At 40.6% G+C, this 25,808-nt stretch overlaps 4 protein-coding genes and 1 pseudogene across 8 annotated transcripts in view; 2 read left to right on the plus strand and 3 right to left on the minus strand.

Annotated features, from left to right (window-relative positions):
• LOC135347332 (methylmalonyl-CoA mutase, mitochondrial-like) overlaps window positions 1-1,854 on the plus strand; it is a 73,606-nt pseudogene extending 71,752 nt beyond the window's left edge.
• The window catches only part of LOC135347320 (SWI/SNF-related matrix-associated actin-dependent regulator of chromatin subfamily A-like protein 1), a 32,382-nt gene extending 24,727 nt beyond the window's left edge, over window positions 1-7,655 (minus strand). Inside the window, exons 1-3 of one of the 3 annotated variants that reach the window (XM_064545268.1) lie at window positions 7,341-7,655; window positions 7,084-7,134; window positions 6,841-7,036 (exon numbers count right to left, since the gene is read on the minus strand). In XM_064545268.1, coding sequence (XP_064401338.1) covers window positions 6,841-7,036; window positions 7,084-7,134; window positions 7,341-7,521 — 428 coding nt within the window. In that variant the 5' untranslated portion in view covers window positions 7,522-7,655. The remainder of the gene's footprint in view (window positions 1-6,840; window positions 7,037-7,083; window positions 7,135-7,340) is intronic. The other 2 variants (XM_064545269.1, XM_064545270.1) reach the window with 2 other exon arrangements.
• On the minus strand, window positions 1,811-25,433 carry LOC135347317 (SWI/SNF-related matrix-associated actin-dependent regulator of chromatin subfamily A-like protein 1). 2 transcript variants are annotated; one of them, XM_064545265.1, is made up of 16 exons: window positions 24,783-25,433; window positions 24,502-24,552; window positions 24,259-24,454; window positions 23,915-24,065; window positions 23,455-23,616; window positions 23,205-23,270; window positions 22,751-22,894; window positions 22,403-22,482; window positions 4,751-4,802; window positions 4,609-4,695; window positions 4,203-4,373; window positions 3,833-3,956; window positions 3,493-3,551; window positions 3,207-3,307; window positions 2,929-3,022; window positions 1,811-2,074 (listed from the first exon to the last, which is right to left on the minus strand). In XM_064545265.1, exons 1-16 carry the CDS (start codon window positions 25,387-25,389, stop codon window positions 1,952-1,954), a joined length of 2,268 nt encoding a protein of 755 aa, XP_064401335.1. In that variant the 5' UTR covers window positions 25,390-25,433; the 3' UTR covers window positions 1,811-1,951. The 2 variants fall into 2 exon arrangements, with proteins under 2 accessions (XP_064401335.1, XP_064401336.1); XM_064545266.1 differs by lacking the exons at window positions 1,811-2,074; window positions 2,929-3,022; window positions 3,207-3,307; ... (3 more) ...; window positions 4,609-4,695; window positions 4,751-4,802 and adding exons at window positions 19,102-19,363; window positions 20,411-20,504; window positions 20,712-20,812; ... (3 more) ...; window positions 22,006-22,092; window positions 22,147-22,198.
• LOC135347311 (uncharacterized) lies at window positions 9,739-14,215 on the minus strand. Its single transcript, XM_064545249.1, has 6 exons — window positions 13,858-14,215; window positions 13,442-13,639; window positions 13,238-13,387; window positions 12,815-13,090; window positions 10,101-12,461; window positions 9,739-10,010 (listed from the first exon to the last, which is right to left on the minus strand). The coding sequence occupies exons 1-6, from the start codon at window positions 14,084-14,086 to the stop codon at window positions 9,904-9,906; spliced, it is 3,321 nt and encodes a 1,106-aa protein (XP_064401319.1). The 5' UTR covers window positions 14,087-14,215; the 3' UTR covers window positions 9,739-9,903.
• Window positions 14,541-17,974, plus strand: LOC135347330 (methylmalonyl-CoA mutase-like). Of its 2 annotated transcripts, XM_064545288.1 has the most exons (4): window positions 14,541-14,754; window positions 17,292-17,383; window positions 17,712-17,766; window positions 17,832-17,969. In XM_064545288.1, exons 1-4 carry the CDS (start codon window positions 14,640-14,642, stop codon window positions 17,864-17,866), a joined length of 297 nt encoding a protein of 98 aa, XP_064401358.1. In that variant the 5' UTR covers window positions 14,541-14,639; the 3' UTR covers window positions 17,867-17,969. The 2 variants fall into 2 exon arrangements, with proteins under 2 accessions (XP_064401358.1, XP_064401357.1); XM_064545287.1 differs by having other exon boundaries at window positions 14,595-14,754; window positions 17,712-17,974.
• Window positions 25,434-25,808: the final 375 nt, after the last annotated feature.

Raw genomic sequence — 25,808 nt, forward strand, 5'->3', positions numbered from 1 at the left:
AAGAGTTAGAAAGAGCTGCTAAAGAAGCTAGCTATTTTAGTAGCCATTATTGATTGAACTGCAGACACACCCCTATTCCTGGATGTAGATCTAATGCGCATGCGCGCTCAATACCACGTGTAAGAGAATCCATTTTGCAGAGAATCAGCTTTGTTGAGGTCCAGGTAAGCCACAAACCAACCTTTTCTGATAATTACTCAATTTATATTATTCGTTACTGTGTTTAATCAATTGCTAACACCTATTCTGTCAATTTGAAATCATAATTATTGCAAATTATTAACCTTTCTAATACTTGTGAGCGAAAGCAAAAACATGGCGAGAGGCATTAGCACAGCGCCAGCTTGAACACTAGTTGTACTAGTTAACAATACCTTATTGTTACTAATGTAAACGAGTACTGATTTTAGCGAATTTGTAATTAACGCTAAATTAAGTACGCGCTAATAATAAAACGCAATTAAAAAATGAATCTCATTAAAAAAATTATATTTTTATTGTTTTTTTTCTTTTTTCTTTTTTCTAATGTACTTTTGTATAATGTAATGTACTTTTGAGAGTATGCTAAGCAAGCTAGCCCTTTCTTCATCTGTATCTACTGACTCCAAACTTTCCATTCCACCTTACTTGTACATCTTTTGAGATATATTGTGGTAATGAATTTGCCAAATCCACCAAAATTAGTACCCTAAAAACAGAGAAAAATCTGAAAACGCTAAAATTACTACCCATCAATAATAGTAACATTAAGGTACTCTTCCCTTTTGTAGGATCCCTACAACAATATAATGCGTACGTGTATTGAAGCAATGGCAGCTGTGTTTGGAGGCACTCAGTCGCTACACACTAACTCGTTTGACGAGGCCCTCGCTCTGCCCACCCCCTTCTCAGTTCGTATTGCCAGGAACACCCAGATCATACTTCAGGAGGAGACGGGGATCACCAATTAAGGTTAGTGGTTTTTATTGAAGCTTTTGGTTTCCTAAAACTGTTTGTTTCACCACAGATCCTAGCTAATACCTTTATGCATAATTAACATTTCTAAGAGGTACAGAATACACAGCTCAGTGCTTTAACAGTTATGTCAAAGGTAGTGAACTTCTGCGTAGATTTGACTAAGACAGTGTGTGTGAATACATGGTAAAGCATTACATGTAGTTTATGTACAGTGCTCTCTCTAGGTTTATCCATTGAATTCTAACCCTACAAACCTATCTATAGCTTGTTCAATTTTAACCATTGAATTCTAAATTGTGTACTGCAACGTACAGTTTTGTTCATCCTCTGACTCTGATTATATGTACAACTGTACGTACGTAACTTGCGTCATGTGTATGGTAAAAATAGGCTTTAAAAATATGCTAATTAGCTACGTGCACTTAATTGGTATTGGATAATGATTATACGTAATATGTGTTTGTGTGCGTAGGTTGCTGAGATTGCAAAGCTGATGACAGCGTATATTCGTCTGGTGGTGGTCAGAATGAAGTGATAATCCAATTCAACAGAACATTTTTATGCTGATCACACAGTTCCCTAAAACATGAGCTAGATTGTTCTTTAGTACGCTTTAAGTCTGCTTGGATTCATCCTGTACTGCCTCCTGGCTCGCTGGTACAAGAGGAGAGTTAGAGACGAGGACTACAATGCACACAGAGTAGTGGAGGAGGTCTATGATCGATATCTAATAAATACAAGCATCACTAACTAAGTAGGCAGACTATTGTATGGTGAATTGTAATTTACTCTTTGGATGAATTATAATTATAGTCATCATCTCATGCTGTTAAGTTGTTTGCAAGCACATTCATATTCAACTATAACAAATCCATAAGAACTTTGTGCAATACTGAACTTTGAAAGTTTGACAGAAATTAATAAAAGAATTCCAGTGAAGCAGTAATAAATAAAGTAGTGATTAAATGAGTGACTGTGGTATGGTACTATAACGTTATGACACACTAGTACCTGGTGTGTCTAGTTCCAATGTATCATCAAAGTTTGATAGCTGGTCCATTTCAGACTTTGATACCAAATCTCTGAAACAGTCCATCAGAGTCTTTTGTGTTGCATCCTACAGAGAAGTGAACATGCACAAGGATGATACATTTAACACAGTTGTAAGTTAAGCTGATTAAATGAAAGCACCACAGGTGCTGATGCCTCGGTGGAGGTGCCAAAGCTACATAACATAATTAAAGCTACTAAGCTACACACATTGATTATAATTATCATGATAACATTTTTTTCATGCAAAATCCAGGGAAACTCAAGGAGTGGGTAATGATCGACGATGATTGTTGTTAAAAACGATGATGCCAAAAGTTCAAGCCTAAAATTAATGGCTGCAAGTCAGCAGAGCCTTGCAGCTCTCTTCTCACTCTTGCAGCTACCAATAGCGTGCAGAACTAACTACTAAGTAGAGTAGCAACACTCGGTAAACAAGTTTGGCTACATGCTCTTCTGAAAAGGCTGCAATGGCATTCCAACTAGGCATAACTCGAGGAACAAAGCATTATTTTGCAAATCCACGAATTAAAATCTAAGTAAACACGACTAGAAGCCTATAGAAACTCTTACGTGCACTTGATTCATCCTTGAGCAGCTGTAGCAGTCTACACACACACATGCACACACACACAAACACACTACCGTATACCTAGCTTGCGCATGCGCACCGAGGCATAACTATGGCTTGCACAAATGCACAGTAGAATATAATAATTAAGCAACTGAATTGCTTGGGGAAATGATCTCTGTGTGTATACGTTCGTAGTAGATTTGAAGCATCACAGATCTTAAATTATCAGACCTAAACACTTTATTCATACTTTATAAGCTCTCCACTGTTAATATTATTTAAACGGTCACACATGGAATAAGCCACCAGTCAATAAGGGACCTCTATATAGTGAAGTCTTTGCTGACCTTGGCTGTGAGTACTGCGCTCTCTGCACTGGAGAAGTCATCTTTAGCCAGACCAGCTTGACTCAACACTGACAGTTTGTTCTGAATCAAGGGCCTGCATGTGTGAAGTGATGACATCGTGTTTAGTGAATGGCTTGGTTCAAAACTAGATCTACATGTAATTAAATGCCACAACAAAATTACTTTCACATTACATAGTTACACTTACAGCATAAGACACTTATACATGTACTGTACATACGTTCTAATAAAACATTCAAGCACAACCTGGCTCTTACCATATAAAGTCATCCACTGTGTCCTTCGCAATGAGGTAATGGACATTGACTGACGACTTTTGGCCTATTCTGTACGCCCTGTCCTCAGCCTGTACCAGTATCTATATAGAGAACAAATCCATAATAACTATGACAAAGCAGAACCGCTGATAAAAAGGGGACCCTCCTACTACGAGATACTGTATCAATATAACCTATGTAAGCATTGCAAAAAGGAAAACTTCTCAACAATGTATTTTCCCCGAAGTGTTCAAGCTTTTAAGAGTGTGTGCATGACTATACTTACTCCTGGGTTCCAGAACAACTCAGCAAAGATGACAGTGGAGGCAGCAGTGAGGGTGAGTCCTGCACGTGAGGAGAGATAGTGAATTGTTAGAATACTACAATCCACTCTATAAATAGAGCTATCGTAGCCCAATTTTAACAATTGATTTTTACTGGTAGCTTAGGAAGAGCTCTCAATCACTATAAGTTGAAAAGGGCAATAATGTTTTAAGAGATCACCTTAACGAGCTCACTGTAAGCTGTCAGAAAATCACAAAATAAATGTGACTAAACCAACAGAACTAAAGTTATGGCAACGCTGTGTGCATACTAGTCACAGTATGTTTGAGAGGTGTTGGTACCTGCATTAGCCGTGGTGATGGAGAGTACGGCCACTTGACACTGCTCGCTGTGCTGGAACTGATCACACAGGGCCTGTCTCATATCAGCTGGGGTCTTGCCGTCAATACGAATATAGGTGATGGCCTGTATGTGGGTGGAGTGGGTGGGTTGTGTGAGGGGGGTGGGTGGAGGATCAGTATTTGATAGGGATCAACCATTAGTGTGTGTGTGTGTGCGTGTTAGTGTCTACATAAGTACGTAATCCTCCTAGAAGATACAAATAGCAAGAGTAGTAAGCTAGCTTAGTTTGGATATAATTATAGTACGTAGGATGAAATGCTGATTCAGCAACTCTTTCTCACAGGTGCCTGTACACACACTAATCCCAACCTTCTTGTCCAAAGCCTCACAGAGACCATTCAGTACAGACACGTGATGGCCGAACACGATGATCTTCCTACCACCCTCCAACATGTCCAGGATATAGTCCTTCACTGCCGGAAGCTTCATCTTGCCCGTCACATCAAACAGAGGGAGGAGGGCGGTCCGTCGCTCAAGCTTCTGTGGGTAATGGTGGGTGGGTGGATAAGTACACAACAGCAGGTCTGATGAACTTAAGTTCCTATAGACAACTTGGACACTGTACAATAACATTGATTGGTATCGATCCATAACACTAGCAAAAAGCGAAAGGTAAAAAAGAGAAAATTTGGTAAGCTAAGCAGTTACACAATACTGTTTAGAAACACTGTTTTAGAGCCTCATAGTATACACTATATGAAGTGTATGAACTTACTTTGAGTTTGCCAGCATCGTTGAGTTGTCTTTTATAGTCTTTCCATTCTTTGCTGCCTCCCTTTAGTGACGAGAGATCCAGCAACACCTGTCATATGAATCAATTGTCAATCTAATGGTTTCAATTAACCGTGACTAGTTACCATCTTCCTTGTTTTAGAAGGAAGTTGATCGAGAACTTCGGACTTCATCCTCCTAAATAGAAATCATACAGTTAGTTAATATACGTTACAAATTAATAACACTACAGTGTGCACAACACTATAGACAGCATCACATGATGCATATATTATAGTAGGATGATGCTATTATTGTGTAGCTACGTATGTACATGCTTTGATTAACACGGAAGTACGATGTTCTTGCACACCCAGTGACATCACATGATCCCATAGATACCTGATCATGATGGAGTCTTCTAGGTAGAGCTGCAGTTCGAAGTAATAATTTCAATGGTGTTACAGTACTCTGACAGACAAAAACAGCAGGAAGAAAATTAATTATTTCATCAGTATTTACGTCAAACAACAGCAGTACACACACACTGAAAACTGACAAGTTTGTAGAGTTCAATATCAAAATGGTCCTTCATAAACGTCGAGACTGCATCACATAAAGAGTGTGTTAAGCTCCACAAAAAGCACATCAAATTCTCACACCGCTCAAAATAAAGATACGATGGTTTTCATTATTCTTTATTCACCTTGACTCCATTGCAGTACCTCAGTCCGAACTGGGTGTGGGACACTAGTCTGAAGTTCTTGTCCACTGCAGTGATCTGTGTGTACAGCTCAATGGGTCGGGAGAGGGCCGGTGTCCCTGACAACAGGACAGCCCTCCGAGCACTCTGGGAGGGGGGGGGACAAAACGAGTATCATACTGGTGTTCAGTAGTGTACGTGTATGTGTGCACATGCAGTAAACTGAACAAGCCTAATATCGTACATGCAGTACATGTACTGAGTATGCGTGCATGCCATCACACCCAGCACACATCCCAAGAAAAAACTTGTTAACATGGAAATATTCAATAGAGCTAATGAATTTACTTTGAGCCATCAAATCTACGTACTTGGAATCCTTTCAAGTAATCATAGCTTCTGGGAAATCCAGCATAACTACCAGACACTATACACTGTCTACTGTGTACCTTGATGACTGGAATGGCTGCTTTGGAGCGAGCAGTGCAATAGTTCTTGAGAAAGTGAGACTCATCCTACACAACAAAACACATCATAATTACACCAACTCCTCATTGTAGGACATTTACAAGTCGGAATTAAGCGATTCAATCTCCATTTTAGTTTGTAGAAGTGACTTTGATAAAAGTAGTTGCATATCATGGACCATTAAAAGTGGTCACTCAAACTCGAGTGGGTTAGTAATCTATCCCCCTCAGGTATTTAGTGATTAATTATAGCTGAATATGCATCATTGGCTGTTATGTAACATACAGTAACACAGGTGCACTAGATACCGCAATGATGGCTGAGAATCTGTGCTCTGTGATGTCCTTGCTCATCCTGACCAGCAAGTCATAGCTAATGATATTCACGAGGCAGAACGAGCCACACCCCTTTGTCGTTAGGATGACATTAATATCAGCGTCCACCAGTGAAGGAATCCATCGTTTGAAGGCCTGCACACGGGGTGGGCATAATATGAACTGTATGCTTACGCTATACATATATACACAATGGTCAGTAGAACATCAGCACCACAACTCACTTAAAAAATTCATTTCCACATAAAGAGCAGAACACAGACTAGCGCTATTTCAACAACCCTCTATCTAAGCTCCTTTGGCCTTGAAATTAATAGTATTCGAGTCTCACTGACATGTAGCTATATTTTAGCCTAACTCACACAATTCTACTACATGTATAATTATCTTGAAATAATTGCTTAGTAGATAATAGTTTAGGCTCAACAGAGATAGCCTCGCCCACCCACTTACCTCAGCCCAGATGAGTCTCACTGACGAGGGGCACACTACGAGGAGGGGCCAATCAGAGCGGTAGTAGGACATGACGGCTATGGATCTATGGGGTGGGGGGGTTAGAAGTACATTTGCATTAGTAGGAATAATTGTAGAAAGAACCTATCAAGGAAATGATTGGGTGTATATAAAACTGTGTGTGTTTTGTGAGTATAACAAGTTCCTGATGACCTACAAGCTATGGCTGCCGCTCTAAAAGACAAAGTACAGTGTCAGTATCCAGACATTAACTTACTCCACTCCTTCTTTTTGGAACTCCATCAGAGCGGTGCTCAACTTTGTCTCGATCCTGCTCCAGTCAATGTCACTGGGATGGGATTTGGCCTGTATGGAATGGGACTGTGCCTGTAGCTGTGATAGGAACAGGTTTATGACTGGTCTGGGTATGAGGTCCAACTCAACATGCTTGCAGCTGCTCTGGATAGCTTTAACTGCAGAGGGGAGGGGCTGTTACAGTGGCATGGAGTCAACAACATACCCAGTGAATTGTAGTCTTCTATTCCAAAGCTCCATAAGGACGTTTTGGTATCTATAGAAAAATGTGATAAGAATGGCGTGGCCTGGGAGTGCTTTTGCAGTCAATCCACGAAATATATTCAAAGGAATTCCACAAAACTTGAAATATATTAATGCTTCTAGAGTCCATTCCACAAAGCTTAAATTTTACCCTATAATATTATGGGTATAGGACTGAGGTAATTACTAAAATCGCTATAGTCTAAAACATAATCTCACTGTAAGCTCTTGTAGGCATCTTCTTGAATATCTCAATGAGGTCATGATCGTACTGCACTTTGACCTCCAGCCTTGTCTTAGACACCATACAAACCCGTGCCTTCTTCTTGTCTCTCAGCTGGGTACACTTCACAGGGGGAGGGTGGTCAGGCGGTAGTGATGGTGATGGCTTGCAGCTCATCGCTGCTGCCACTTTAATGGAAGCATCCGGTACCGAGGTGATGGGATGAAGTGCATTCAGAGGTGGCTTAGAGTAGAATGGAGGAATTCTCGAATTTACTGGAACTGCTTAATTAGGTACCGATTTCAGAGGAGAGTTATAGAACAATGTAGACAAATGAGGAATGGACGGTTTGGAATAAAATGGTGGTTGTTGGAGACCACTTTGAAATGTCATTAATGATGGTAGTTCATTGTGTAATGTTCCTGTTCTTGGTAATGATAGCGTCTTTGTGCTGCTGGAGCTTCCTTGGTGTGATATTAGAGGATTAGACCATTTTGATTCTTGTACTTGATTTCCTGCACTGGAACTTGAGCTAGCTTCAGCCGAATTAGGGTGAGATCTAACGTTGTCATAGGAACTCGAACTAGGGAATGTAGACGCCATCTTTGAGGTAGTAGCTGCAGACGTAGTGTAAGCGTGTCTCTTTGCAGGAGGAGGTCCCGGCTGCACACCAGTGTGGGGTGGAGCCAGTACTCTCTTGGCTGTTAGTTTGGCTTGAGCTCTTCTTCTGTTTGCCTCCATTCTCTGCAGTTGCTCAGTAGACATTCCTTCACTGCCACTAGCTGTAGGTCTACCAGGATGCATGCTTGAATCACTGAGTAGTCTCTACTACTCTCGATCTCTTTTTGATAAACCAATAATCTCATTGCAAATGGAAATGATCATCAACATAAAGGGTATAGGGTAGAAAAAAACAGACCGTAATAATATTGTTTTGTAACAAGAATCTTTACTTCTATATGTATCCGACTATAAAAACATTTGCAATGTGAAAAATTGCTAGGATTGGCCAGGGGAACCACAAAAAAGCGTGGAAACAAGAAATCAGACGAGAGCATAACTCCAATCCGTTACAACGTCAATCACATGTACTGGTAGTTTTCCCATGTTTTCCCAGCCAATATGCCACGCAATTTTTACTGGTGGAGTGATGACCAATCCCTATATATTTATCCATTTTGGAATGTGCGGGCACATAATCATGATGATTTGTGATGAATTGATGTTCCTAATACATGCAGTGTTGAGCACAGGTATACACACAGTCCATCCATGCGTAGTATAACATGCATGCACGGACCGTACTGGTGACCTGCATGGAATGATGTGGTGGATCTGGAACACAGTCTATTATTTAATATACTATGTATTGTACATGTTCATGACGTTGTAACGGATTGGAGTTATGCTCTCGTCTGATTTCTTGTTTCCACGCTTTTTTGTGGTTCCCCTGGCCAATCCTAGCAATTTTTCACATTGCAAATGTTTTTATAGTCGGATTCCCTTTCTTTTTCAGTATAGTTTACGTATCATGACATGCATAAGTGGAACGTCAAGAGGCAGTACAGAAGTTCAAGAAGAGAAGACAGGACTAATCAGATATCTTCTCGAATATCTCTGGACTAATAATTATAGTAATGAGTAATAATTATTGCTTGATATGTTGAATTTGTATCAGTATTAATTAAATGACAGCAATTTTAAGAGCATGATATCTAGCCAGTGCATATAGCATGCCTGTCAGAGAAAGGGAGCTAGAGCTGAACAGTGTGATTAAAAGCAACACCTCAGGCTCTGGAAAAGCACTGCTGCACTGATTCAAGTTAGGCGCACGGTTTATTAGCCACGCCTATCTATTATTAATTGGCCACAACGCAATTGCTGTGAGTCATTAAAGATGGCGGAATTGTCTAGGTAAGAGAAATAGAGGCTGAGAGGTCATCTGCCTCGTGGAAGCAATCGCAAATCTGAAGAAGCGCTTTGTAACCCAGGTTGTAGTCGTTTGGAAACCCTGTGCAGAATGTCCTGGAGATGGCTGTACTTGGAGCAAATGCTGGGCAAGAAACTTACTTACTTACTCACTTACTTACTTACTTAGTCAGTCAGACAAAGAGCGGTGAAATGTCGAAATAGTGCAATTTTTAAAATGACAATATTCATTCATCAAAATGTTCATGGATTATGAAATGAGAGATACAAAAAGAGAAAAGGCTAAATAAACTATCTGTCTAGCCAGTTCCTTGATGTGGCCTTTCCCTGCAGAGATAGAACAGTTTGAACATGAGTCAAAATAATTGAAATATTGCTAAACACGGGCAAACCCACTGCCAATCCTATGTAAAACCTACTGGTTTTACTAATACATGACAGTGTGCGTCTGGTAAATCATCAACATAAAATTAACAAAATACTATAGCTAGCGAAACTACACCACAAGCTTAAATAGGAAAACACAAAACATACAGCGTTTTGTAACAAGAGTCTTAACAAGTTCTAGAACAATTATAATATGCATGACAGCGTCTGTATAATGTTTGCTTATACTGCTACAGTAAGAACTCAGTTCTGTAGTTGGCATGGCTTTTTTGCTCCACTAGCACTACATTCACCGTCTTCATCGTCTTTAGTGTCCTCTCTCTTCCTCTTCCTCTTTAGCGGATTGGACTCTTAAAAATAGAAAATATTTCCATGTAAACTTTGAATGCTAATATAAAAGCTATAATAATTATGACTAATGTTATGCACAGTATACTAACCTTTTACTATCTCACAGATTCTTCTTGCTGTTTTGCCATCCTTCAATTTGAGGCAAATATCAACAAGCTTGCGGTAGCTTGTGGTATGTTCGTTGAGCCAAATCTCCAACACCTTCTGACCCCTCATTTCATAATCTAAGTTAGTGTCACTCTTAATACCTTGAATTTGTGCTTCAGACAGTTTCAGTGCCTGAGCATACTTCAGCCACTTTGGAAGAACTCGACCAATTTCTTGCAAAAGTTCAGACGAGCAATGCTGATCAAGTACTTCTTTCCTGATACCCACTTCCCTCACTATATTGTTTACAGTTAAATGTTGACTTCCGGGATGTTCACCTCCGTCAGGATCTTCCTTTTCGAACCAAATCAAATGTTTATTTTCTAGCTCCCCATCGTATTCATCAGGCTTTTCGGAACAATTCCAGATACAATAATCAACATTAATCTCAGCATGATGACTTCTTACGGCAGCTTGAGCTCTGTCACCATAAATACAAGGACAGAAGAAGCAGAATTCTGGGGTATCAATCGAATAATGAAGGGCTTCTTGAGAAACTCTAATTCCTTTCGAAATGTCTTCTTTGATTTTTGGACAGAGATCTTTACAAACTATTTTGCGAGCTTTCACATACACTTCTATGTGTGTGATTGAATCGACAAGAGTTACAAAACACTGAACCTTTTGATATTTAAGCTTGATGCAGTTTCTTGCTTGAGGCACTTGATCACCCAACTTACTGTACCTTTCCCACCCACACGTTTTCATTAAGAACACCACCAGGCAGCAGAAGACCCCAGCTCGAACAGAGCCATTGGTGAAACGGACAAGAAGTGGATCGACCGTGGGCTCATGGATACAACAGTTTTTCAGCTCAGCTTGTGGTATAGATTTAAGGAGGGCAGGCATAAAGAATTGAGACGTGTTAGCAGATTCGCCTAACAGAGAATTTGTGAGAGGAGTGATCACCAAAAGTTCTTTCATGAGCTCTATCATATCCTTGGGAACAAAGATGCCAACAAGGAAGTGCTTCTTAAAATCTTCAGACTCCAGCATATCAAGTGTTAGGATGCCACCATCTCTGAACAACTTCCACTTAGGATCCATCATATGAGTTGCAAAAGTGACTTTCCCACCTCCTCTCAAAGACATCGCATATCGAACAAGATCATTGATTATCTCTAGGGGTACCTGAGGATCAACAAAGACAACTCCAGGCAGTTTCTGCGGATAGTAATGAGCGATGCAGATTTTGTCGAAATAATCAAGAGCAGAATCTATGTCATCTGTATCTGGCTGTAGTTGTTTAGCAACAGATACACACTCGCTTTTAGTGAGAATATGTCTCCCAACTTTAGTGCAGAACTCCTGCAAGGAGAGCTCCAGAGCAAACCATCGGAGTGGAACTTTATCTTCAAAAAACGGAGACTCTTCTACGGCATTCCGAATAGTATGTGCAATAGTTTGCGTGTCTTCATCTCGAGATATTGCATTCAAAGCAAGTATTTGTTGGGTCATTTGTTTGTCGCTGTATAATCGAAAGTATTCTGGAATCAAGGCACTGAGTTCTTCATTTTTTTCCTCAAGGGTTGCTGACAGAACTGAAGGAGGATCATCCTTGAATGCGTCTTTGAATGTGCCCACAAAAATACATCGTGGCTTCTTTTCATGTGTGTTCACCGACATTAGAGATTGAACGAGACTCAGAATAGTTTCCCTGTGTGACAAATGTGAGAGTGAAGGAGTGCCGACTTGTTGTCCTCCTATATAGAACTCATCAGAGGGATAATCGTTAAAAGTGTCCGTGAGCTTCATTACGTATATACCAGCTGAAGTTCCTCGTGTGAAAAGAGGTGCAATATCGTGAAACTGTGGTTGGCCTCCACTGTCGGTAACACGTATCGTCATGGTACCAAACAATTCTTCGCCACTTTTATGTCGTACGCTTGTTGATACTGCCATTGAACTTATTTTCTCGAGATCATCAACAATATCAACAACAGCGTTTACCGCTGCTTGTGAGTGATCATAAATATCTTCAGCAGCGCTTGCACTACTCTTTTTATCAACACCCTTTAACTTATATTGAGAAATAGCTTGTGAAAGTGAACTCTTCAGATCTTGCGGTGTAGTTTCAATCCATTCTTTGCTTTTGCGCATAAAATGATGACTTGCTACGGATCGAACCTGGATGGTTCTATCCAAAGGAGGCGTGCTATTTCGTTTTTCCTTTACTTTGTTATTCAATACAAGATCTTTAACACTCGTCTTTCCACTACCAGCAGGTCCCATTAGAATAACATTAACAGTTTTCAAAGTGACAAATCCATCCTTCATTGCCTCTTCAAAGTGCCGTTTAAACCCTAAATTTGATTTTAGACATTAAATGCGTGACATACATACAAATAGGCAATAACTTTGATCAAAAGACAGACTCAATTAATTGCACTTGTCTATATAGTTAAGAATGAGTCGTCACTATTTTGATGCAAACATCTTTCAATTTTCCCCTGACATGTACATAACTGTTTTAGCGTATATAGTGATAGAATCAGCATAACACCAAGGGCATATAAAAGAAGAGAGGGCATGCAACAAATCGATTTAACGTTCTAGGCTGTATAATTATAGTAAATTCATAATTATACCTATAAGTATTATGTCTATCCATAGGAAGCTTAGCATGGTCGTAAGTTAGCCTCATGACTATTCATACCTGTACATGCCTCCTCTATAGCCTCAGCGACATCATTCCGACCAACTGTTGGTGATCTGAGACTCTGACATATTTCAGAATAGGTGAGAGGGTAAGTCTTCAAGCGAACAGCTAGCATTTGACGTAGACAGGTTAGATTGTCTCTATGTTCATCACTGATATTATTGAGGGTGTCGGGGCTCACTTTCAGCTTAAGTCCCAGGTTGAACCACTCTCCAGCGGCTTTTATCAGTTTCTCGTAAACAGACGAAAAATCATCGATAGTCAGAATTGAGCCTATAAAAAATGTTAAGTTCAATGGCATAATAAATAACTGACAGTAGTTTATATTGGAGATAACACTTACCTAGACTATATATATACATGCGTGTATAATCTATAAATCAGTTGATGAGCATATTTCATAAGGAGACACCCTCTTACCAAGCGTTGGTCCAGGATTTGCTTCAACATCTCCTGACTGTAACAGTAAGCGGAATATCAGTAACAGTATATACAGACTGAGAGTGGGGGGCCGATTAGTGCTCTGAACTCTCACTTGGAACTTGGTCGGCTTTTCTTGAGTATCAAAAACTAGAAAGTAAGAGTGTTTATAATTATTGAGGCAGTAAATATTCATTTGATTACCTGATGTGGTGCAATACTGAGTGTTCCATTGTTTCCGAGGGTTCCATCTCATCAAGCAGGCAGTGATGAGTGAGTAGCAGGTGATAAGCACAACTGACAGAATGAGAACAGCCAGTGCACTCCCCCTCCATCCCAGCTCACAAGGAAACACTCCGGTCCAACTCAAGTCAACCACAGGGCAAGCAGGACGTGGGGGAGCTGTGTAGAGTTGCATAAATATATTCATGTGCTGTGACATCACAATTGTGGGCATGACTCCGTGAATACTAAGCATGCAATGCACTATTAAATGGCTGTTTAAAATTGACCTTTAAGCATAATTATCGTGGCCAATGCCCCGTAATGCTCTGTATAATACCAAAGTGTATGATGAGAAATGTTATGCAATTATTGGTGAGTATGCTTCACTGACTTACAGGAAAAAGTTTGTAAGAAGAGTATGTATCTGATGGTGACCATAATGATGTAGAGTTGGTAGAGGACAGGGGTGATCAACACAGAGGCAAGGCAGGCTCTGAGCTGCCAACTAGGCTGACGGAAAATCTGGGTAACATCGTCGTCCAGATCTTGCGCGGGTGGTCTGATTTTTGGAGACCATTTTCCTTCAAAGGATCTTGCAGTTGATGATCTTAAAATCCACTGCATCTCTTCAGAATATTTTCAGGCTATTTGTAACAGTTTCCAGATAGATTATTGTAAACTGTAAAGCCTACAAGCCAAATACAACACTCTCCTAGATCAGTAGACTGTGTAGATCTAGCTGCAAAGATTGTTGTGTTGTTCTTGGCTCGCCCCCTTTTCTGCATGCACCCCACCTGTCACTCCCACCAGTGAATTCATGGAGAGGAGATATAGATCTAGATCTATAGGATATATCTAGGAGTGCATGAATAAAGAACAACACAACAATCTTTGCAGCTAGCTCTGCTGATCCTAGGAGAGTGTTATCAAGTTGTTGATCTGAGCAATGCTGAGGGGCAGTAGATTTTAAATACTATATGGATAGATTTTAGTACGTATCTTGTGTTAGAAGGTCAGGGCCATTATTCATTGATTTACGGTTTGCTATACTCCCCTTTGAGACCTCATACTCCCAATAAGGGGTGTGTGTGCGCCAGGCAGTCATCTGGCTGTTTAAAGTATGGTTCAGACCATTCCACACCCCTAGCTTTTACTGCTTTCTCTCTCTGCGCAGTACATGCCTCAGTACAATTCCATCTCCATCTCTGGCTACCACATCAATGAGGCTGGGGCTGACCCTGTGCTGGAGTTGGCCTTCACTGTGGCCGATGGGCTAGAGCACTGCAGGATAGGTGTGTGAGGTGTGGTGTGTGTGGGGTGTGGGGTGGGTGGGATGGAGGCTGGGACTGACCCTGTGCTGGAGTTATTCACTGTGGCCGATGGGCTAGAGTACTGCAGGACAGGTGTGTGAGGTTTATGGGCTTGAGGGGTGTGGAACTACTACGCCATGGAGTGTATTATTTTAGTGGGGATTTATATAGTCATCAATAATTATTTTAGAGTACTTCCCTGCATTGCTAGCTGATAGTTTTTTGGGGTTCGTGTACTGTTTTTAATCATTGTGATGTGATTGTAAGGCGCATGCATATAGATAGATTTTAGTACGTATATCTTGTGTTATTCATAGATTTGGAATAATGGTTTGCTATACTCCCCTTTGAGACCTCATACTTTGAATTTCTTTGACACTGATCCCAATAAGGGGTGTGTGTGCGCCCGCCAGTCTGTTCAAAATAGCAGTATAGCATTATCATAGTACTATGCATAATTACCCGAGGCTGTGTCGATAGATAGATTTTAGTGCGTATCTTGTGTTAGAAGGTCAAGGCCATTATTCACATACTTAGGTCATTTGGTTTGCTGTGCTCCCCTTTGAGACCTCATACTTTGACACTGATCCCAATAAGGGGAGGGTAAGCGCCAGTCAGTCTGGCTGTTCAAAGCGTGGTTGTAGATCAGAAGGTCAGGGCCATTATTCATAGATTTAGGAATAATGGTTTGCTGTACTCCCCTTTGAGACCTCATACTTTGAATGTATTCACACTGATCCCAATAAGGGGTGTGTGCGCCAGACTAATCAGGGTTTCATCTAGTAGGGGGCGGGGGGCGGAAGCTTACCCCCCAAAAGAGAGGGGAAAATAGGGAAGAGAGGGAGTTTGAGTACTAGACCCAACAATATTTAGACACAGTCTTTTGCTAGAGGATAATTGGTCATCATCCATCATCTAGTCTTACCACAAATCTATTCATTGCTTTTGGTAGTACATGTGGTTTCTGGTGTATACTTGCACAATAACAAGCTAGCATACCAAGAGTAGGGCTGTCCCAAAAAATTTGCCTATTAGCAATTTTTCTTCCTCAATCATTGTGATGTGATTCGTTGAAGGCACATATTCGTACTTGATTTTAGTGCGTATATAATAGTTAGACACTGTTTTGGAGGTGTCTATGGGATTTAGAAGCCCAAAGGCACTGATTTAGTATCCCGAGTGTAGCGAGGGTACTACAAGTGGCTGAGGGCTTCTAAATCACATGGACACCGACAAAACAGTGTCTAACTCATTTAGATACTAGTGCGCATGCGCAAACTGCTTGACTACAATACAATTACTTGACAACGGAATACTAGGTATACTATAAGTAAATTTGCAGGTATACTAAGTCCCATAGTATACCTGCTCTGAGGCACTTTTCCCATGTACTTCCCATGTAGATCTTATCAACTAGTGTCTAACTTGTGTTAGAAGGTCAAGGCCATTATTCACATACTTAGGAATAAATTCATTTGGTTTGCTATACTCCCCTTTGAGACCTCATACTTTGAATTTCTTTCACACTGATCCCAATAAGGGGAGGGTAAGCGCCAGTCAGTCTGTTCAAAATAGCTGTATAGCATTATCATAGTACTATATACATGCATAATTATACTAGCTACTCTAGACCGATGCTAATTCTGTGTATGAGTATGATTCTCAATACAACTTTGCCCCCCCCCCTCTTCCTTCCAGATCAGTGATCCTTGGGGAGGGTCTTATCTGATGGAGGCCCTCACTGATCAGGTGTACGAGTCAGCACTCAACATCATCAATGAGGTACATACAAGAGACACCTTACACGGTGTTGTCCTCTAATGCAGTAAGCTTGTAAATTGTACTAAATACAAATGTTATAGCAATTTCCATTGACTGGTTAGCTTGTTCAAGTGAAATCCAATCCTATAAATTCCATTGAATGTTTCCCTCCTCTAGATTGAGGACATGGGTGGTATGGCTAAAGCTAAGTAAGTGGTCCTGGTTTGTGACGAATGAAGCTTGAAAGCTAAGCATATGTACAATGTCATATTGTGTACTTATACTGATTCTGGTGGTATACTATAACAATACAGTCATTATAGTAGGGTAACGGAAGCTTATTGTATATATACCCTTATAATATTATGGGCTGATTTATACTCAACAATTAAGTTTTAACGCTGGGTTCAAACAGTATATACTAGAATCATCTCTGTAACTACGTAGAGTTCTGATGGTGGATTTTTTTTATTTTCCTTTGATTTTACTACATAGTCTGAAATGCCATACAGGGTTTTGCAGAACCTTTGCAACATCTACAAAAAGCGTTGAGGGTTGAGCGTTCCTCATATGGAACGTTTTGCACCACTGGTCTTCCATATAAGGAACACTCAACCCTCAACGCCTTTTGTTGATGTTGCAAAGATTTCTGCAAAACCCTGTATATCCCTCTAAGTTCATAAAATTAATGTGATTGGGATCAACAGAATAAAGTTAGGATGTTCTAATTGTTAGATATTACTTCCTGCCATGCACAGACACGATAGTTGGTGTGAACAAGTACACTCTGGACAAGGAGGAGCCAGTGGAGGTGCTCTCCATCGACAACGTTAAGACCATTGACTCACAGGTGAGAGGAATATAGTTGCCAGGGATACCTGTCTGTATAGTGGCCCCTTGCTTGGGTATGCAGACAAACCAACAGTGGTTGCAATAAAGAGTTGACATAGGTCCCATTAATTTGGCTGTATTATATAGAGGGTGACCTCCTTGGTACTAAAACAGACTTAATTGTTTTCTTGTGTTCGAAGTGTCATTATTCATAACTCAATGTGACAAACAATACATTGTTACACACATTGCATGTGCTACACATGTACCACAATAATGAGTAGAGCTATTATAGGCTGACCATAACTATGTTGTCTAATCAGACCACCATCTCCCCACCATTGCAGCAACATAAACTGGAGACCCTCCGCTCCACTAGAGACCAATCACAGCCCAATGCAGGTTGTGTATATACAGTGCTTTTATATTTATGGTGTACTAGTTAACAATACTCTTCCCTTCTGCAGGATCCCTACAACAATATAATGTGTACGTGTATTGAAGCAATGGCAGCTGTGTTTGGAGGCACTCAGTCGCTACACACTAACTCGTTTGACGAGGCCCTCGCTCTGCCCACCCCCTTCTCAGCTCGTATTGCCAGGAACACCCAGATCATACTTCAGGAGGAGACAGGGATCACCAAGGTTAGTGGTTGTTATTGATGATACCAAGCTTTTGGTTTCCTAAAACTGTTTGTTTCACCACAGATCCCACCACAGATCCTAGCTAATACCTTTATGCATAATTAACATTTCTAAGAGGTACAGAATACACAGTGCTTTTAACAGTTATAATTATGTCAAAGGTAGTGACCTTCTGCGTACATTTGACTAAGACAGGGTGTGTGAATACATGGTAAAGCATTACATGTAGTTTATGTACAGTGCTCTCTCTAGGTTTATCCATTGAATTCTAACCCTACAAACCTATCTATAGCTTGTTCAGTTTTAACTATTGAATTCTAAATTGTGTACTGCAACGTACAGTTTTGTTCATCCTCTAACTCTGATTGTATGTACAACTGTACGTACGTAACTTACGTCATGTGTATGATAAAAATAGGCTTTAAAAATATGCTAATTAGCTACGTGTACTTAATTGGTCTTGGATAATGATTATACGTAATATGTGTGTGTTTGTGTGCGTAGGTTGCTGACATTGCAAAGCTGATGACAGCGTATATTCGTCTGGTGGTGGTCAGAATGAAGCGATAATCCAATTCAACAGAACATTTTTATGCTGATCATAAAGTTCCCCAAAACATGAGCTAGATTGTCTTTAGTACGCTTTGAGTCTGCTTGGATTCATCCTGTACTGCCTCCTGGCTCGCTGGTACAAGAGGAGAGTTAGAGACGAGCACTATCATGTACAACATGCGGAGATTATTTGCTGCTTGTATGAGTTTAAATTTTTTGTCCTCTACATATGCTGGCGAGTGTATAAGTGGTGCAATTCACCCCCAAAATAATACAATGGTACTGGAATCAAGGCCGCTCTGAGTCTGCTTGGATTCATCCTGTACTGCCTCCTGGCTCGATGGTACAAGAGGAGAGTTAGAGACGAGGACTACAATGCACACAGAGTGGTGGAGGAGGTCTATGATCGATATCTAATAAATCCAAGCATCACTAACTAAGTAGGCAGACTATTGTATGGTGAATTGTAATTTACTCTTTTAATGAATTATAATTATAGTCATCATCTCATGCACATGCTGTTAAGTTGTTTGCAAGCACATTCATATTCAACTATAACAAATCCATATTGTGCAATACTGAACTTTGAAAGTTTGACAGAAATTAATAAAAGAATTCCAGTGAAGCAGTAATAAATAAAGTAGTGATTAAATGAGTGACTGTGGTATGGTACTATAACGTTATGACACACTAGTACCTGGTGTGTCTAGTTCCAATGTATCGTCAAAGTTTGATAGCTGGTCCATTTCAGACTTTGATACCAAATCCCTGAAACAGTCCATCAGAGTCTTTTGTGTTGCATCCTACAGAGAAGTGAACATGCACGAGGATGATACATTTAACACAGTTGTAAGTTAAGCTGATTAAATGAAAGCACCACAGGTGCCGATGCCTCGGTGGAGGTGCCAAAGCTACATAACATAATTAAAGCTACTAAGCTACACACATTGATTATAATTATCATGATAAACATTTTTTTCATGCAAAATCCAGGTGGGTAATGATCGACGATGATTGTTGTTAAAAACGATGGATGCCAAAAGTTCAAGCCTAAAATTAATGGCTGCAAGTCAGCAGAGCCTTGCAGCTCTCTTCTCTCACTCTTGCAGCTACCAATAGCGTGCAGAACTATAACTACTAAGTAGAGTAGCAACACTCGGTAAACAAGTTTGGCTACATGCTCTTCTGAAAAGGCTGCAATGGCATTCCAAGTAGGCATAACTCGAGAACGAAGCATTATTTTGCAAATCCACGAATTAAAATCTAAGTAAACATGACTAGAAGCCTATAGAAACTCTTACTTGCACTTGATTCATCCTTGAGCAGCTGTAGCAGTCTACACAGACACACACACAAACACACTACCGTATACCTCGCTTGCGCATGCGCACCGAGGCATAACTATGGCTTGCACAGATGCACAGTAGAATATAATAATTAAGCAACTGAATTGCTTGGGGAAATGGTCTCTGTGTGTATACGTTCATAGTAGATTTGAAGCATCACAGATCTTGAATTATCAGACCTAAACACTTTATTCGTACTTTATAAGCTCTCCACTGTTAATATTATTTAAACGGAACAAACCATATCATCAGTTTCAGACCTATAATATAGTAAGCTATTATAATAATTATAAGTACGTGCATGGCTTGCACTGAATGCATGGGAATAAAATAATGTATCTGTGTGTATACATTTGTGTTGATAACAGTGGAAGCATCACAGATCTTATCAGACCTAAACACTCTTTATAAGCTCTCTACTGTTTAAACGGTCACACATGGAATAGCCACGTAAGATAAGCACCAGTTTCAGTAAGGGACCTCTATAGTGAAGTCTTTGCTGACCTTGGCTGTGAGTACTGCGCTCTCTGCACTGGAGAAGTCATCTTTAGCCAGACCAGCTTGACTCAACACTGACAGTTTATTCTGAATCAAGGGCCTGTGCATGTGTGAAGTGATGACATCGTGTTTAATGAATTAAGTGAATGGGGTTCAAAACTACATGTAAACAAAATGCCACAAAAAAATTACTTCACATTACATAGTTACACCTTCATATGCCCTTGGTTACACTTACAGCATAAGACACTTATACATGTACTGTACATACGTTCTAATAAAACTTCAAGCACAACCTAGCTCTTACCATATAAAGTCATCCACTGTGTCCTTCGCAATGAGGTAATGGACATTGACTGACGACTTTTGGCCTATTCTGTACGCCCTGTCCTCAGCCTGTACCAGTATCTATAGAGAACAAATCCATAATAACTATGACAAAGCAAAACCGCTGATAAAAAGGGGACCCTCCTACTACGAGATACTGTATCAATATAACCTATGTAAGCATTGCAAAAAGGAAAACTTCTCAACAATGTATTTTTCCCGAAGTGTTCTAAGTACATCAAGCTTTTAAGAATGTGTGCATGACTATACTTACTCCTGGGTTCCAGAACAGCTCAGCAAAGATGACAGTGGAGGCAGCAGTGAGGGTGAGTCCTGACCGTGAGGAGAGACAGTGAATTGTTAGAATACTTATACAATCCACTCGAGTTATTCAATTTCAAACATTTTATGATTTTCAGAAGGCTTTTTAGATGGTATGCTCAATTCTCACATTTGGGCACATTTGGAACGGGCCATAATTTTCTTCATGGGCTATGGGCTCTATATAATAACACCTGCATTAGCCGTGGTGATGGAGAGTACGGCCACTTGACACTGCTCGCTGTGCTGGAACTGATCACACAGGGCCTGTCTCATATCAGCTGGGGTCTTGCCGTCAATACGAATGTAGGTGATGGCCTGTGTGTGGGTGGAGTGGGTGGGTTGTGTGAGGGGGGTGGGTGGAGGATCAGTAATTGATAGGGATCAACCATATATAGTGTGTGTACATGTGTGTGTGTGTTAGTGTCTTATGTAATGCTCCTAAAAGATACAAATAGCTAGAGTAATAATTTGAAGTGTACATAGGATGAAATGCTGAGTCAGCAATTCCTTCTCACACAGGTGCCTGTACACACACTAATTCCAACCTTATTGTCCAAAGCCTCACAGAGACCATTCAGCACAGACACGTGATGGCCGAACACGATGATCTTCCTACCACCCTCCAACATGTCCAGGATATAGTCCTTCACTGCCGGCAGCTTCATCTTTCCCGTCACATCAAACAGAGGGAGGAGGGCGGTCCGTCGCTCAAGCTTCTGTGGGTAATGGTGGGTGAGTGGATAAGTACACAACAGCAGGTCTGATGAACTTAAGTTCCTATAGACAACTTGGACACTGTGCAATAACATTGATTGTAACACATACATGTAGCAAAAAGCGGGGAAAAAGAGCAAATTTGGTAAGCTATATATAAGCAGTTATACAATACTGTTTAGAAACACTGTTTTTAGAGCCTCATAGCATACACTATATGAAGTGTATGAACTTACTTTGAGTTTGCCAGCATCGTTGAGTTGTCTTTTATAGTCTTTCCATTCTTTGCTGCCTCCCTTTAGTGACGAGAGATCCAACAGCACCTTCATATGAATCAATTGTCAATCTAATGGTTTCAATTAACCGTGACTAGTTACCATCTTCCTTGTTTTAGAAGGAAGTTGATCGAGAACTTCAGACTTCATCCTCCTAAATCAAAATCATACAGTTAGTTAATATACGTTACAAATTAATAACACTACAGTGTGCACAACACTATAGACAGCATCACATGATGCATATATTACAGTAGGATGATGCTATTATTGTGTAGCTACGTATGTACATGCTTTGATTAACACGGAAGTACGATGTTCTTGCACACCCAGTGACATCACATGATCCCATAGATACCTGATCATGATGGAGTCTTCTAGGTAGAGCTGCAGTTCTGACATGTTGGAAGCACCACTGAAGTCCCATCCAAACTGACTCTATACAATTAATTATGGGATGTAGTATAATTATACAGTACTCTGACAGACAAAAACAGCAGGAAGAAAATTCAGTATTTACGTCAAACAACAGCAGTACACACACACACTGACAACTAACAAGTTTCTAGAGTTCAATATCAAAATGGTCCTTCATAAACGTCGAGACTGCATCACATAAAGAGTGTGTTAAGCTCCACAAAAAGCACATCAAATTCTCACACTGTTCGAAATAAAGATACGATGGTTTTCATTGCTCTTGATTCACCTTGACTCCATTGCAGTACCTCAGTCCGAACTGGGTGTGGGACACTAGTCTGAAGTTCTTGTCCACTGCAGTGATCTGTGTGTACAGCTCGATGGGTCGGGAGAGGGCGGGTGTCCCTGACAACAGGACAGCCCTCCGAGCACTCTGGGGGGGGGGGGGGCGGATGAACATACTGGTGTATAGTAACTAGGTATGTGTGTACATGTATGCAGTAAATATCACACTTGTGTACAGCTAGTACAGCGTTTGTGTATGCAATACATGTACTGTGTTTTCACAGAATGCCTTATACTGGATGCTGTTTCAGAGAAACTTGTTAATATAGCAATATTCAGTAGCGCCAATGAATTTACTTTGAGCCATCAAATCTACGTACTTGGAATCCTTTCAAGTAATCATAGCTTCTGGGCAACCCAGCATAACTACCAGACACTATACACTGTCTACTGTGTACCTTGATGACTGGAATGGCTGCTTTGGAGCGAGCAGTGCGATAGTTCTTGAGAAAGTGAGACTCATCCTACACAACAAAACACACATCATGATTATAAACTCTAGCCAGAATTAAGCAAATCTCCATTTAGTTAGGTGGCCACATAATTACTTTATATAAGGCAATTAAGTGGCCCCCAGCTATACCCAAGGTACTTAGCGATTATAGCTGAATATGCAATTTGCTGTTATGTAACAGGTGCACTAGATACCGCAATGATGGCTGAGAATCTGTGTTCTGTGATGTCCTTGCTCATCCTGACCAGCAAGTCATAGCTAATGATATTCACGAGGCAGAACGAGCCACACCCCTTTGTCGTTAGGATGACATTAATATCAGCGTCCACCAGTGAAGGAATCCATCGTTTGAAGGCCTGCACAGGGTGGGCATAATATGTACTGTATGCTTGCATTATATGAATGAACCTCCACCACATGAGCCCATGAGCAAAAACATTCATTTCCACATAAAGAGCAGAACACAGCCTAGCGTTATTTCAACAACCCTCTATCTAAGCTCCTTTGGCCTTGAAATTAATAGTATTCGAGTCTCACTGACATACATGCTATTTTAACTGCCCTAATTCTACATATAATTGCCTAGTAGATAATAGTTTACGCTCAACAGAGAAAGTAGTAACAAGTTAGAGAAAGCCCCACCCGCCCACTCACCTCAGCCCAGGTGAGTCTCACTGACGAGGGGCACACTACGAGGAGGGGCCAATCAGAGCGGTAGTAGGACATGACGGCTATGGCCTGAAGTGTCTTGCCTAGTCCCATATCATCAGCTATCAACACTCGGCCATCACGCTTGATCGAGTATCTGTGGGGGTGGGGTTAGAGGATAATCAAATGAGCGTGGTATTGTAGTGGGAATAATTGTCGAAACAACCGATCAGGGAAATGGGATATATATAATCTACTGTGTGTGTTTTGTGAATATAGCAAGTTATGATAATTACACAGGCTATGGCTGCCGCTCTAAAACATTGTCAGCTACTCAGACATTAACTTACTCCACTCCTTCTTTTTGGAACTCCATCAGAGCGGTGCTCAACTTTGTCTCGATCCTGCTCCAGTCAATGACACTGGAATGGGACTTGGCCTGTATGGAATGGGACTGGGCCTGTAGCTGTGATAGGAACAGGTTTACGACAGGTCTGGGTATGAGGTCCAACTCCACATGCTTGCAGCTGCTCTGGATAGCTTTAACTGCAGAGGGGAGGGGTTGTTACAGTGGCATGGAATCAACAACATACCCAGTGAATTGTAGTCTTCTATTCCAAAGCTCCATAATGACGTTTTGGTATCTATAGAAACAATTTTGATATTAATGGCGTGGCCTGGGAGTGCTTCTGGTAAGCAGTCAATCCATGATTTTTATTCAAAACAAAATAGTTTTAGGGGCCATTCCATAAAACACTTAATGCTCTGAAAATTTCACGCTTAAGGTAGAGAGGAGGATGAGGTAATTATATACTGGTATGTTTATACATAATTATGTTTACAATAAAATTATTAGTCTAAAACATAATCTTACTGTAAGCTCTTGTAGGCATCTTCTTGAATATTTCGATGAGATCATGATCGTACTGCACTTTGACCTCCAACCTTGTCCTGGACACAATACAAACCTGTGCCTTCTTCTTGTCTCTCAGCTGGGTACACTTCACAGGGGGAGGGTGGTCAGGCGGTAGTGATGGTGACGGCTTGCGGCTCATCGCTGCTGCCACTTTAATAGAAGCATCTGGTACTGAGGTGATTAGATGAGGTGCATTCAGAGGTGGCTTAGAGTAGAACGGAGGAATTCTCGAATTTACTGGAACTGCTTTATTAGGTGCCGATTTCGGAGGAGAGTTATGGAACAATGTAGACAAATGAGAAGTGGATGGTTTGGAATAAAATGGTGGTTGTTGGAGACCAGTTTGAGATGTCATTGATGATGGGAGTTCATTGTGTAATGTTCCTGTTCTTGGTAATGAGAGCGTCTTTGTGCTGCTGGAACTTCCTTGGTGTGATATTAGAGGATTAGACCATTTTGATTCTTGTACTTGATTTCCTGCACTGGAACTTGAGCTAGCTTCAGCAGAATTAGGATGAGATCTAACGTTGTTATAGGAACTCGAACTAGGGAATGTAGACGCCATCTTTGAGGTAGTAGCTGCAGACGTAGTGTAAGCGCGTCTCAAGGTCCCTGCACACCAGTGTGGGGTGGAGCCACTCTCTTGGCTGTTAGTTTGGCTTGAGCTCTTCTGTTTGCCTCCATTCTCTGCAGCTGCTCAGTAGACAATTCTTCACTGCCACTAGCTGAGGGTCTACCAGGATGCATGCTTGAATCACTGAGTAGTCTCTACTACTCTCTTTTTGTTAATTTTATAAACATGATATAAACTATAATCTCATTGCAAATGGAAATGATATATGAATCAGCCGCACCTCTGACACCGAGGTGCGGCTAATTTATGAGACTAATATAGGACATAATTATACCGTAAAAACTCGATTTAAAGCGACACTTTTACGTTTTTTGAAAAAGTAAAGTTTTAATGTATACACAAAAAAATTA

This window comes from Halichondria panicea, chromosome 14 (genome assembly GCF_963675165.1).
Source record: "Halichondria panicea chromosome 14, odHalPani1.1, whole genome shotgun sequence".
Lineage (NCBI taxonomy): Eukaryota > Metazoa > Porifera > Demospongiae > Suberitida > Halichondriidae > Halichondria > Halichondria panicea.

Excerpts from the sequence above, each read along its gene's own strand:
- LOC135347311 (XM_064545249.1), bottom strand. The coding sequence starts at position 14,086 with ATGCAGTGGATTTTAAGATCATCAACTGCAAGATCCTTTGAAGGAAAA. Across the intron at positions 13,091-13,237 it reads AAATCCTGGACCAACGCTTG|GCTCAATTCTGACTATCGAT; the intron begins GTAAGAGGGTGT and ends CATTTTTTATAG. Across the intron at positions 10,011-10,100 it reads AATCTGTGAGATAGTAAAAG|AGTCCAATCCGCTAAAGAGG; the intron begins GTTAGTATACTG and ends TCTATTTTTAAG.
- LOC135347330 (XM_064545287.1), top strand. The coding sequence starts at position 14,640 with ATGCCTCAGTACAATTCCATCTCCATCTCTGGCTACCACATCAATGAG. Across the intron at positions 14,755-17,291 it reads GCTAGAGCACTGCAGGATAG|ACACGATAGTTGGTGTGAAC; the intron begins GTGTGTGAGGTG and ends TGCCATGCACAG. Across the intron at positions 17,384-17,711 it reads TTAAGACCATTGACTCACAG|CAACATAAACTGGAGACCCT; the intron begins GTGAGAGGAATA and ends CCACCATTGCAG.
- LOC135347317 (XM_064545265.1), bottom strand. The coding sequence starts at position 25,389 with ATGGCGTCTACATTCCCTAGTTCGAGTTCCTATAACAACGTTAGATCT. Across the intron at positions 24,553-24,782 it reads GATGCCTACAAGAGCTTACA|ATACCAAAACGTCATTATGG; the intron begins GTAAGATTATGT and ends TTGTTTCTATAG. Across the intron at positions 3,308-3,492 it reads AGTTGTTCTGGAACCCAGGA|ATACTGGTACAGGCTGAGGA; the intron begins GTAAGTATAGTC and ends TTCTCTATATAG.